At 40.8% G+C, this 12,945-nt stretch overlaps 1 protein-coding gene across 1 annotated transcript in view; it reads right to left on the bottom strand.

Annotated features, from left to right (window-relative positions):
• Window positions 1-631: 631 nt before the first annotated feature.
• The window catches only part of gbe1b (glucan (1,4-alpha-), branching enzyme 1b), a 97,523-nt gene continuing 85,209 nt past the window's right edge, over window positions 632-12,945 (bottom strand). The window contains exon 16 of the mRNA XM_079514829.1: window positions 632-2,559. Coding sequence (XP_079370955.1) covers window positions 2,497-2,559 — 63 coding nt within the window. The 3' untranslated portion in view covers window positions 632-2,496. The remainder of the gene's footprint in view (window positions 2,560-12,945) is intronic.

Genomic DNA, 12,945 nt, shown 5'->3' with positions numbered 1-12,945 from the left:
ATTCCATTTGGTTCAATTTCTACACTCTCAAGAGTTAATGTACACTGAAGATTTGAAGCCCAAACCAAAGGATCGGTCAGGACAAAACGTTTTTTAATGTAAACCACACCAATGCAACTCCTTACAATGGTGTGGTTTACACTACAAAATGCTTCGTCCCAACCCTTTGGTGTGGTTTGGGCTTTACAGTATATTTTCACAGGGTGTTCATGGTACAGTCAATATCAATGTATGTGTATAATACAACTGAGGCCACTTAAGTGGTGGTGTTCTAAAAACCTATTCTTGTTGGTTGCAAGTGGCACTTCAGATCTTGAATGCCACAAGATCTGAAGCCTGAAATGACTATGCAGATTTAGTGGAATTTCTAAATGAGTAGGAACTCATGTCAACGTAACAGTTTTTTTTAACACTTGGTACTTGGCAGGAAAAGTGAGAGACAGAAAAACAAACTGTCCATGCATACCTGCTTTCAAGGACACTCAAAACCCTCACATTTCCATAACAGTGGGTTGAAACAGCACCGCTGGTGACTGTACTACAGGCCCAGTTCATCCACACAATGCACGTGGGCAGAGACACAGACACTATTTTAATACAATCAGTCACAATAAAAATGACATCACACGGCAGTTACTGTGCATCAGAGTCAGACATCAATTTTACTTTTAAGAATAAATACAGACAATTCATTTTGGCAGAAGAAAAACGACAGTGACACTGGGTCAGACAAGAGCACTGATTAAACACTCACTTCAGGCTCACAACTGGGCTCTTCCACTCACTTGAAATGTATGCAAAGTGTTCCTCTCTATTCTTTTCAGGTGGCAAAAGGCATATTTTCAATGTTTGTATTATACAAAAAGAAGTGGTGTGCTCCAAGATACATTTGTTTAAACACCGGAGAATGGTCCGGAATATAAATGCCTTTTCTTTCGCAGCAGTGATAGCGGATCAAATCGTGCCATATATGCTACATTACACTGGTGTAAATTGCTCAGAACTTCAAGCAACACAGTGGGTTTAGGCCACAGTATTACATCATCCATGGCAGTAAATCAAGACATTAGATTTTATATAGGCTTGTCTCTCTCTCTCACACAGTGTAATGTTGCTCTGATGAGCACCAAATACTTATTTGTCCAGTAACAATACAAGTTCAATGCACAGCCGACATCTTATCTGGAGGAGTAGCTTTCAGAAGAAAACATTAGAACAGATTTATTTTTCTCCAACATTAATGCCACAGTTTGCAATAACCTGAAAAGGATGAAAGCACAAAGCCCATATGAAAGATCACATAATGACACTTCTATTGTGCGTTGGGGGGGGGGGGGGGGGGGGTTAAAGCAGTTGTAAGACAGGATACAAAGTGACCTACCATAGCAGACATTCTTAGATAGTATTCTATTTTAAATCCTCCATGGCCTTATTACACACAAAGAAATCTTATTCCAGATAGAACAGCACTTCCAAAGTCCTCCAAGCATCATTCTCTGTGAATAGGATTACACTGAACTCAAACCGTCAGAATTATTTCATCCGTGAAAGCTAGTGAGATGTGACACACGAACACTACATTACCTTTTTGCAAAAGGGAACAAAGACCAAAAAAAGAGACCAAATCACAACCAGTGAAGCACACCATCACCTATCGGTATGTAAATGAGGTGATTTGATCAAATTGCTTTAGCAGCAAATTGCTGGCTTAATAAGTAGGCTTTAAACGACTACTTAAATGTTCCCTGTAGCTGCATAAATCTAAACATTACAACTGTTTTAATGTAGCTACCCACAGTGAAATATAATTCAAAGCAGCTCATTACTTTGTGCAAATTATAATATCCTTATTCTTACAATACCCCACAGTTTGCATTAACACTAATAGAGTACAAGTGTTAAATACCCAGAAATGTCTTATTATTTTCCAATGCAGTGCATTCAATACATACACATCTTTTTCCATCTAAGAAATAAAACAAAACATGTGTTAAGTGCCATGACATTAGCATTTTAAATACAACACAACCACATCCATGAATCAGTGGAAGCAAGTGCAAAGTTTTATATGTTAACCGTGACAGTTACTGGTCAAGCGCTTCAGGTTATGTGCCAATTCGACAGAGCCTGTAAAAGGACTCTGGTTTACGGTGGACGGACTCAGCAGGATTTGGAGCACAGTAATAGCATCTAGCCACTGGGTAGGTTGGACTCTTCCTAAATGGACGTACAAAAATGACCTGGATGTGTTATTAAAACAAGGTTGAATTTTGACAACTAGAGCTGACACAGCATTTACTGTAAAGTTGCCTATGGTGTTTTTGTAACACATGCAGAAAACAAATTCTAAAAACTAAAACAAATGAAACAAATCAGAATAAGTGCTTTTGTGCAGTGTGTACGTGGTTGACATGCAGGAGGCGGCGAATTTCTTGAACACTGGGTTTGAGGTTGTAAACCATTCTTGATCCCAGTGTCTGCGGGGGCAAACACCCTCTAATAACAGTAATCTATCTCCTCGTTGGCCAGAACAATAGCTGTTCTGCAGGGGAGGTAGACCTGGGGAAAGACAGAGAAGAAAGCAAAAGTGTAGACGAGAGTAAGTAAATGCATACAAATATATACTTTGAGAAACTTTGCAAAACTTTGCTCACAGTGTGTCGCAAGTGAGCTTGTAGGTCGGGAGCGTATGTTCCCCAGGTTCTATATTCCCCACCATGCAAAAAAAGTTCTTTGTTCCCCACTTAGAATAAACCTAAACCTAAACCAGAAACCTAACCTAGTAATTTTAGTAATTCTAGTAAGACTAAAAGTATTTTAGCAACTCTTAGTGTTACTTTTAGTAGCAAATTCTGATTTAAGCTTAGTCTTTGAACAATCCATTGCACTTTAGGCCTGACTAGGCTACTTAAACTATCTAGTCTTAGCCAACTAAAAATGAACACTGAGCAATTATGTTTTATTTTATTGTATGCCAGACTCTTCAACAAAGATGGCGAAAACAAACATTCTTTGTTCTGTACTTATACATACAATTGTATAGTACAAAACACTGAAGTCCTTAAATCAAAAACCTATAATGCTAACCCTAAACCCTAAGGTAAGTGGGGAACATAGAACCTGGGGAACATAGAACCTGGGGAACATAGGGATGACCCCTGTAGATCTGCTAGATGTTCCCCCCAGAATATGGACACTGGCGTTCAAGTGGTTAATTGTGTTAATGACAGCCATTCTCAGCATTCTTATTCTTTTTAAACACTTGTTATGCCTGTTATTACTGATAGTTTTGACATTTTCTGAAAATAAATGTTTTAGAAAATGTTTGAAAACTCTTATGACATAATGACCTAAATGGGGATGGCAGGTTGAAAGTGTTAAAATGTGCAATGTGGGTGTACCGTTGGTCCCTTGATGATGTGGGATGTTCATTTCTCACAATCAAGATACGTTTCACAGGTGAACAAAGAGCAGGATGTAGAGAAGAGAGAAGGAGAAGTATTGGATATCTAACATATTCAAATTAGACTGCAACAGCTGATTTCCGCTCTTTAGAGGAGTAATTTCATGGAAGAAGACTCTTAATATACAACAGTATAGTAGAAATGGTACAAGTCCCAAACCTTTCGGCAGTGACATGACTCTAGATGGCACAGGAGTTAAACAACTAAACCACTGTGTATAGACAAAACAACAATGACAATCTACTGCTGCAACCCTAGATTAGGTAAATGAAATGGAGTACACACAAACACACACACAATATATTCACGATCAATATAAAAAAATGTGTGAATCACCCATGTAGGCTTCAGCAACTCCACTTCCCTCAAGGAGGAAATAATGGTGTAGTAAAGTCAGTACAGATCAATGAATGAGTCACACATACTTTGGCACTTCATTTTCACATCCTGGCTATGTTAGAAATGTAAGGAATTATGAGAAGATAGCGCTCACTGCTCTGCCTACTGATAACTTCAGAAGTTACGCTGAAAGGAGAAAATCATGGTGGAAATGTCATGAAAGAAAACAAATATTCAACATAGTAAAGGAAATCTTCTCTGCAGACAACAACACAGTACAAATAATTCCTCTGGAGGAACGTAGTTCAAAGTAGTGCATCTAATCATGTCTTTGATCAATCCTATTTTTATTCACAGTCCAGAGTGTAGTTCAGAGGCAGGGGATCCACTATGTATATCGTAAATCGCTTTAAGATTCATGTCAAAGCACAAGTCAACCAGACACAAATGTTATTGCATTTCCCAATAGAAAACACAAGACTGAAAAGAGCTACACAGCTGTAAACAATTCAATCACCCCCTGAACTCCTCAAACCAACCCTCTGCATCAGTTGTTACGTGTGGGTTCCTACACAGTTTCCATTTTAAAATTCTGTACATTTCCAGACTCAAGCGTGGATGTGTTTCTCTGACTACTAAAGAGAGACTACTGTTTGGTACCGAGGGAGGGGAGCATCTTGCCGCTCAAACACTGACACAGACATTGGTGACTAATTAAATAGTCACAGTGGGACAGTCACCATGCACGCAGCAGCACTACGGAGAGACAGAGGGCCGCAATGAATCATTGCACCTGTTTAGACAAAAGCTACTGTACCACTGTGTCTAACCTGGAATATGTCAACAGCTTTTATTTCCACCAAATGGATAACAATAGTGACAAATTCTAAATCAATCTACAAATATAGGGCAGCACAGAGTCCCAAATGTTAGCAGTGCAATCCCATAACATACAATATAATTAACATTTTACTAGTCGCCATCATGAAAATGGAGTCACAAACGATCTAGGACATTTCAGGGCTCTCACACATACAACCTTGAACAAACCTTACCGGCAGCCTGTCCGTAGGTGCTCTTTGACCCCAGTCTAGGGATTCACATGTCTTAATGGCTGTTGGTAGGGCATTTTAGTGGCATAGGAGCGAAATTAATTTAATCCCTTGTTTGAGCCAAATCTGGGTTGCACGTGTTTTTTTTTTAACTCCCTCTGGTGTTGTGAGTGTGGACTTTGTTGACATTAAAGGTAGTGTAAGTGATTTTCTTTGGATAAAATAAGTGTTTAAAAGCTCTTGTGATAGTACTCATTGCTATAGAGTGTTTGTTCAGTAACAGGAGACTCCATGTCTCTCCAGCTTTTTATTAAACAGAAAATGCATTTTCAGAAACCAAAACTGAAACTGGGATAACAATTTTATCCAATCAGGATAGAGATCGCAGTTAGGATACTGATTAAACAAGTGGAATTGTAAGTGATGATGACACAGAGAAATGAGCAGACAAAATTGGAACTTGAACACTATAAAAATAGCTACTCTCTCCTGATTGGCTGAAATTTGGTCACCTACCTGAAAATGTAGTTTCTGTTTAAAGAGCTGGAGAGACAGGGAGACCTTTGTTACTGAATAAACACTACGGCAATGATTACTATCAGAATATAGTGATTTAACCTTTAAACAAAAACAACTTTTGTTTTAACCAAAAAATATCACTTACACTACCTTTAAGGAAGTATTAGACAGGTAAATGGGTATCTACATGGGTAACAGTACATTGGAGTAGGTTAAATAGTACTGTACATTCTTTCAACTGGACACAACCATTACTATTTTTTTTTATTGTGACAATTTGATAAACGGTACACTTAGTATACGATTAAACGGTTACCTTGAACCCCTACAGTAACTTAAGTGATGTATGTTCATTCACCAGTGAACTAGAAAAGTGTCCACTAACTTTACTTCATTGGCTGTTTATAAAGTAAAACATACGTCAGCACTGTTTAACAAATAATCAGTCAAAAGGGAGACATCGAAGAGGAAGGATGGACGGGGAAGGATCAACATATGGAATGTCAGAATAGGTCGGGTGCAGTACTTAGTTTAGACTAGTCATTTGGTTAGACCAGTCATTAGTCCTACAACTACAACCTATCTCAAACCCTCACCCTAACCCTAACCTCCCACGGGGCAGCACACCTAAACCTAACCTTAACCCATGTCTAACCAATGACTAAGTATGCACCCCCCCAGAATAGGTCAGCTCCATATATGGAGATCTAAGGGTTGGAGGTTTGAGGTCAGATGTAGAGTTGCTGGCCAATATTGATGACATCAGGGATCTCCATATATGGGCTTAATATTGATGACATCAGGGATGTCCATCCCTGATGATGTCACATGATGTCACGCGCTCCATCCCTGATGATGTCACGTGGTCACTCACCCCGACCACCATATACTGTATGGTGCCCGACACACCAACTGACGGGAAATGCGCGATTCCATAGTTAACTGCGACCCCTGGTCGCAATAAAACGTAAACGGTCCTATCTATAGTCCCCTCAATAGATTGAAAAAACAATATTGTTCTCCCCATGAATCTCTTTTCTAAATAAGAACTGAAAATGAGTGATGTTCGCACCGTCTGTGAAGCCTCATTTAGTGTCCATGGACATGGCGATAAATGAGAGATATTGCTGCATTTTCTTTCAACAAATTTGGTGGAGAGGATGGGTCAATAATATGTTAAATTGTGGAAACAATTATTTTTGTATAGTATTTTTTCTTATTTCCATACTTATCCAGACCTGGAAATGACTACAATCTAATTGTCTCCACCAGGCCGAAGGCATGGGGAGAGAGTATGTTTTGCACTCCGTCCGTCCGTGTGTCCGTCCGTCCGTCCGTCCGTCCGTCCGTCCGTCCGTCCGTCCGTCTGTGAACAGCTAATCTCTGGCACCGTTGGCTTGATCGCAGCCATACTCTGCACACACACTCCCTGAATGCCAGAGCTGAACCTCTGCCCCAAAGTTTTCACATTGGCCTGTTATAGCGCCACCAGGAGGCCGCTTTGTGCAAAACAAATGTTTTGACAGTACACCTACAGATTTTGTCCAAACATTACGCAAATTGGTACACAGTCTCTCTAGAGCCATTCAACGAAACGGGTCTTTCAGATTTTTCAGACTCCATCCTGATTGGCTAAGATTGGCTTCCAAAGTTCGCAGGAGTGCTCCGTTTCAAACAAAATGCTGCAAATCATGAACACATGGTGTGATTTCCGTGAAATGTTGCACGCACATTCCCACTAGGTCGAGGAAGAAATGCCACTTGAATATTTTCAACTCAGCCTCATGGTGGCGCTATAACTGGCCGATTTGTGTTTTTACCTATAACTGCACCGATCTGTGTAAAACCATGTATGCACACTCCCTAGAGGCCAAGGAAAAACCTTTGCCTGGAATTTTTCACATCTGCTCTTTATAGCGCCACCAGGAGGCCGACATATGTAAAACACATTTTCTAATATTACTCCTTCGGATTTTATCCAAATTTCACGCAAATCAGTACACATGCTCTCCATAGTCATGTGATTTGTTTGATTTCTCATAATTATCCATCCTGATTGGCTACGATTGGCTTCTAAAGTTTTCAGGAGTAGCCCGTTTTGTACCTGTTTTGTACAAATTGCCACAACTCCGCAACGCAGTGTCCGATTGCGGCGAAACTGTGCATGCCTATTCCCACTACTAGGCTGAGGAAGAAATGCCACTTGACAGTTTTCAAATCAGCCTCATGGTGGCGCTACAACAGGCCAAGTCACGTCACACACACACACACACACACACACACACACACACACACACACACACACACACACACACACACACACACACACACACACACACACACACACACACACACACACACACACACACACACACACACACACACACACACACACACACACACACACACACACACACACACACGTTTATATTACTCCTAAACATTTTGCCAAACATCACACACAATCCTATCCTCCTGGTGGAGACCTGTGCCCAGAAGGGCACTTTTTCTAGTTCCATGTGTTTCCATACTTGTGTAGGAACCATATTCTGAGACACATAGAGTGAAGACAGAAATGGTATCATCTTATAATGAACAGGACAAATTATATTATGTAGATGTCCATGGTAGTCTGTGCGGGGGTCCACGGGTATAGCGGGGGTCTCCGCGGGGGTCCGCAGTAGTCTGCGCGGGTGTCCACAGGTACAGTGACTCACATACTGTTACCCATTCACAGCTATCTTGTTTTTACAACAATTTCTACATTTTTATTGTTTATAACGTCGGATGAGTATGTTTATTCTTTTTTAATAGCAGATGTACAACCTCACAGTGGCTCGGTAATGAAGTTACAAAGATGTATGCACCCATCTCTCTCCCCATTTCCTGTCAGCCTACGGTCTGTCCCTCCATAAAAAATAAAGAATAAATAAATAAAGGCGAAAGCCACAAAAAAAAATTATATATAAAAAAAAAAAAAAGATGTATGCACTATGCACATAGTGAAAGCAGCACATGTTAACTGAGCCATGTATGTAATAGACGGATGACAGACACGCATTTGTGCAGGTTGAGAAATAAAAGTGACACGTGGTTAGCCACTCTCTCTCCATTTTGATATTCATTTTTTGATATAATTTGATATTGTGAACATGATTGGTAGGCTACTGTAGACACTTAACCACTTTAAAGTCAGTTATTGTTATGTTACTACTGTTGTTACTGTGTTAAGTGAGTTCATTCTCTGCATATTGTACCTTAGTAGTAGGACTTTCTGTAGTGGGCTTTGCTGTCTGTTGTGTGCACTGCAGTCTGCACATATAGGTTGGGTTTGATGCTGTCACATCGCACACGTTGATTTGTGTGGTTTAATGTCCGCATGGCTGTCGTGTCGTTTAATGTACACATGCCGGGAGCGTGTCGGAGCATGTTCATGTTGAGAAATAAAAGTGACGCGCTGTCCACTCTCTCTCTGTCTAGTGAGGCAGCCTTGACTGTTCATGCCGTTGCTTGTTGTCCCATAGGCCAGAGGACTAGAGAGGCAGCTGCCTCTCTAGTCCTCTGGCCTATGGGACACCTCTGGCTTATGGGACAGCAAGAGACGAGGCAGCCAATCAGGACTAGGTCGTCACTACGGCAGCCAATCAGGGACTAGGTCGTCATTACATTTTCTGAAGCCTTATACCAGCAGCTTTTCAAGCAGCTGGTAAAAAGATAAACAAAGAACAAGATTCCTTTATCTCCTCACTGGTCAATACAAACACCTTCAAGACCCTAACAGGAGCCCTTGTACAAGGTTTCTTCGACTATGCATGTACCTCTTGGTACCACAGCACCTCAAAGGCCCTTAAAACAAGGCTCTAGACCTCCCAAAACAAACTGGTCAGGCTACTACTTGGCCTCACTCCCCTCACCCACCTCACCCCGGCCCATTTTGACAGGCTGGAATGGCTTATAGGGTTGACGACAGTACAGCATCTTGCAATGGGTCTGGTCTACAAGATTCGCTACACCACCAAGATACCCATGTACCTGTCTAAATACTTCCTTAATGTCAAAGAAGTCTACACTCACAACAACAGAGGGAGTGCAACAAACCATGTGCAATCCATATTTGGCACAAACAAGGGACTAAATACATTTTGCTCCTATGCCACCAAAATATGGAACGCCCTACCAACAGCCATTAAGACATGTGAATCCCTTGACTCCTTCAAAACCGCTCTCAAAGTGCACCTATGGCTGCAATTTGAAACTGGCCCCCGTAAATGAAGTCCCCCCCCTTTTCCCCATACTGTATGTTTTTCCATTTTTACTTTCTAAATATGATGATTTTCTGTTTCTTTTTTGGGGGCTATATTCAGCTATAGTGTAGATTTATGTCCTAACACAAACATTAAATGCAATTGACAATGAAAGGAGAATTTACGTCGTATGTCTGAGCAAATTGACATTACTTTATGATTGATGCTTCCCTCCTTTCCAATTTCAGGCCCATTTCCCAGCTCCCCTTTTGGTCCAAAGTCTTGGAGAAAGTTGTCTACTCCCAACTGCAGTGTTTTTTATTATCCCACGGCCTGCATGAGAAGTATCAGTCTGGCTTCAAACCTGGCCACAGCACAGAGACTGCTCTTCTGAGAGTTTTTAATGACCTTATTTTAACAGCCGACTCTGGTACCCCCGCTGCCTTAGTCCTCCTAGATCTTTCGGCCGCCTTTGATACAGTCGACCACACTATTTTATTATCCCGCTTAGAACATCATATTGGCATCTCTGGCACTGCCCTTACATGGTTCCATTCCTACCTTTCTGAGAGAACCTTCTCTGTCCACTTAGGAGAATTCGTGTCACCTGCGGCCCCCCTCTCCTGTGGAGTGCCCCAAGGCTCAATATTGGGTCCTATTTTATTTCTCCTTAACCTCTAGGCCCTATACTAGAAAAGCATAACATGGCTTTTCATTGCTATGCCGACGACGTCCAAATTTATATACCGCTCCAATCCAACTCCAATAATGCATTCCAGCCATTCCTTAACTGTTTACACGATATCAAGTCCTGGATGAATGCCAACTTCCTCACTCTCAACGAAAATAAAACCGAAAATCATAATCTTTGACCACCATTCCACCACATCCTCCTGCACCCTAGGTGCTTTAAATGCTAATTTACATCCCTTTGTTAAAAACCTTGGTGTCATTTTCGATAAAGATTTTAAATTAAATAAACAAATAAGCTCCGTTGTAAAAACGAGTTTCTTCCAACTTAGAACTATTGCTAAGATCAAGTCATACCTCCCCCCAACAGCTCGAGATGGTCATCCACGCCTTCATTTCTACACGAATTGATTACTGCAATTCTCTGTACATTGGTATCGGCCAGGCGTCATTTAGGCGCTTGCAGTTAGTGCAGAATGCAGCTGCCCGTCTTCTCACCGGAACCAAAAAACGTGACCACATCACCCCAGTTCTGGCCTCTCTCCATTGGCTCCCTGTTAAGTTCAGAATAGATTTGAAGGTGCTTTTATTTGTTTTTAAATCACTTCACGGTCTCTCTCCCTCCTACCTCTCTGACCTAATTGTGCCCTACGTCCCATCTAGAGCATTAAGGTCTGCGGACAAGCTGCTGCTGGTCGAGTTCACGACTAGCAAGAGGAGCAGGGGTGATCGTGCTTTTGCGGCTGCGGGCCCCAAACTCTGGAACATGTTGCCCCACCACATTAGATCTGCCGAGTCAATTGGGGCTTTTAAATCCCTCCTCAAAACTCATCTGTTCTCCCTCGCCTTTAATTGCACCTGATTTACCTGTATATTGATTTCCAGCTCTGTGCTATTGTATGCTCTGTTTTATATTTTATTGTCTCTTTTCATCGTTTTATATTGCTATACTCTACTATCTTGTTTTCACTCTGTTCAGCACTTTGGTCAGCTTTGGCTGTTGTAAAGGTGCTATACAAATAAAGTTTGATTTGATTTGATTTGATGTACGATGATAAGAGCGCCCCTCACTTCACACGGGTGTGATTTTTTTATTAGAATGTATATTTGTACTTCTCTAAATGTTCACATGAATTGAAAATGGTAGACCCTGTTGTAAACAAGTGTAATGCTTTATCATGGTTCGTCAACAAGTATCGTTTTTGTATCGACTTGTCGGGATGTGTGACGCTCTTCACAGCGCCCCGTCTTGTCTTTCATAAAAAGGTTGAGATTTGAAACGGCCATAATTATGTGATCTTTCATCCATTTTTTTAAATGTAAAATTCTCCATATTCCTTAGGAAGTTTGCTTTCATTCACTGTATCGTACCCGATTCTATTGTTATTCAGTCAAACGATACATAACCACAAAAAGCAGACATCGGCCTACAAGCACATCATGCACATGAGGGCTGTCGACAGCTTGTAGATCTGTTCTTTTGAGGCACAAAGGAGACAGCAGTGCAATAGGAATAATGTTATGATTTAACCCAAATGCGACAAAAGTCATTTCATGTCTATGGTGCCTGCGTGCAGAAATAAAATGGCTCAACATGAGTTATTATTTGTACACCATTGTGTGTGGAAAAAAATTAAAAAAATAGACTATAGGGATTTGGCCTGCACCCCGGTCTCAAGTAGGCTATACCACTCGCACGCTATTAAGCAACGCTTAATTTGCGCATAACGTACCGGGGGTCAGCTAACTTTTAAAGGGAATGGCACCCGCCACGCTGATTGGGTTGATGGAGGTGACGCCCTAAACACACCCATGACTAATTCAGGGCCGTTTTACGCAAAGCACCATGGCGGAGAGCGCAGATTACCCAGCCATTACAGCAAAATGACATTGGTCACGCCTCCATCATTTAAATTATGTAATAAAACATGGCGGAGAATATGATGCGGATATAGTCTACAAAAAAATCTCAAAAACGTACTAAAGGTAATCTTTAGACTCAGAAGCATTTGTTTGGATAAACAGTAATTACTGTATCTGAGTTGTGTTGTATATGATGATAAAGAGAATAGGGAAATCTAGCATAGCTCATTAGTAAAATGTAAACGGCAAAGTTCTTGCCTATTAAAAATAATACCAGTAGACATATCACTCCTAGGATGAAAATAGGACGGATCAAAGCTCTAGTTTTGCAAGCTTATTTGAACCCGACAGTGCTGGCAGAGGATAAAGAGAGCAAGTGTATGAGTATAAATGTAGAATCCATTACCGTGTCTGTCTCCAGCCCGTAACATCATAAAAACTGTCCCCACCAGAGATGTGAAGAATTCACCAGAAGCATGGATGTTACAAAGTCAACTTGGGGCTATTAAATAACACCCAGAATATATTTTTCTAGTTACTATATTCCAATATAACAGCCAATTAAGAACTTTCAGGTCTCAGTTTCAAATACTGTCTGTAATCATTATTGCTGATCTTACCTTCCATATTCTGAGACTATGGAACTCAGAAATTGATCAGATGTTAAGAGTAACAGTTCTCTGGAGAAGTTTTCCTTGCCATCACTGGCAGATGTAGGCTACAGTTTGTGCATTATTTGACTCTTTAAAAATAAAAGAAGTTTGTGCCAACTTT

The sequence above is a fragment of the Electrona antarctica genome (genome assembly GCF_951216825.1).
Source record: "Electrona antarctica genome assembly, chromosome: 11".
Taxonomy (NCBI): Eukaryota; Metazoa; Chordata; class Actinopteri; order Myctophiformes; family Myctophidae; genus Electrona; species Electrona antarctica.
Note: the sequence above shows the minus strand (reverse complement) of the source record. Positions and strands in the feature narration are given on the sequence as shown.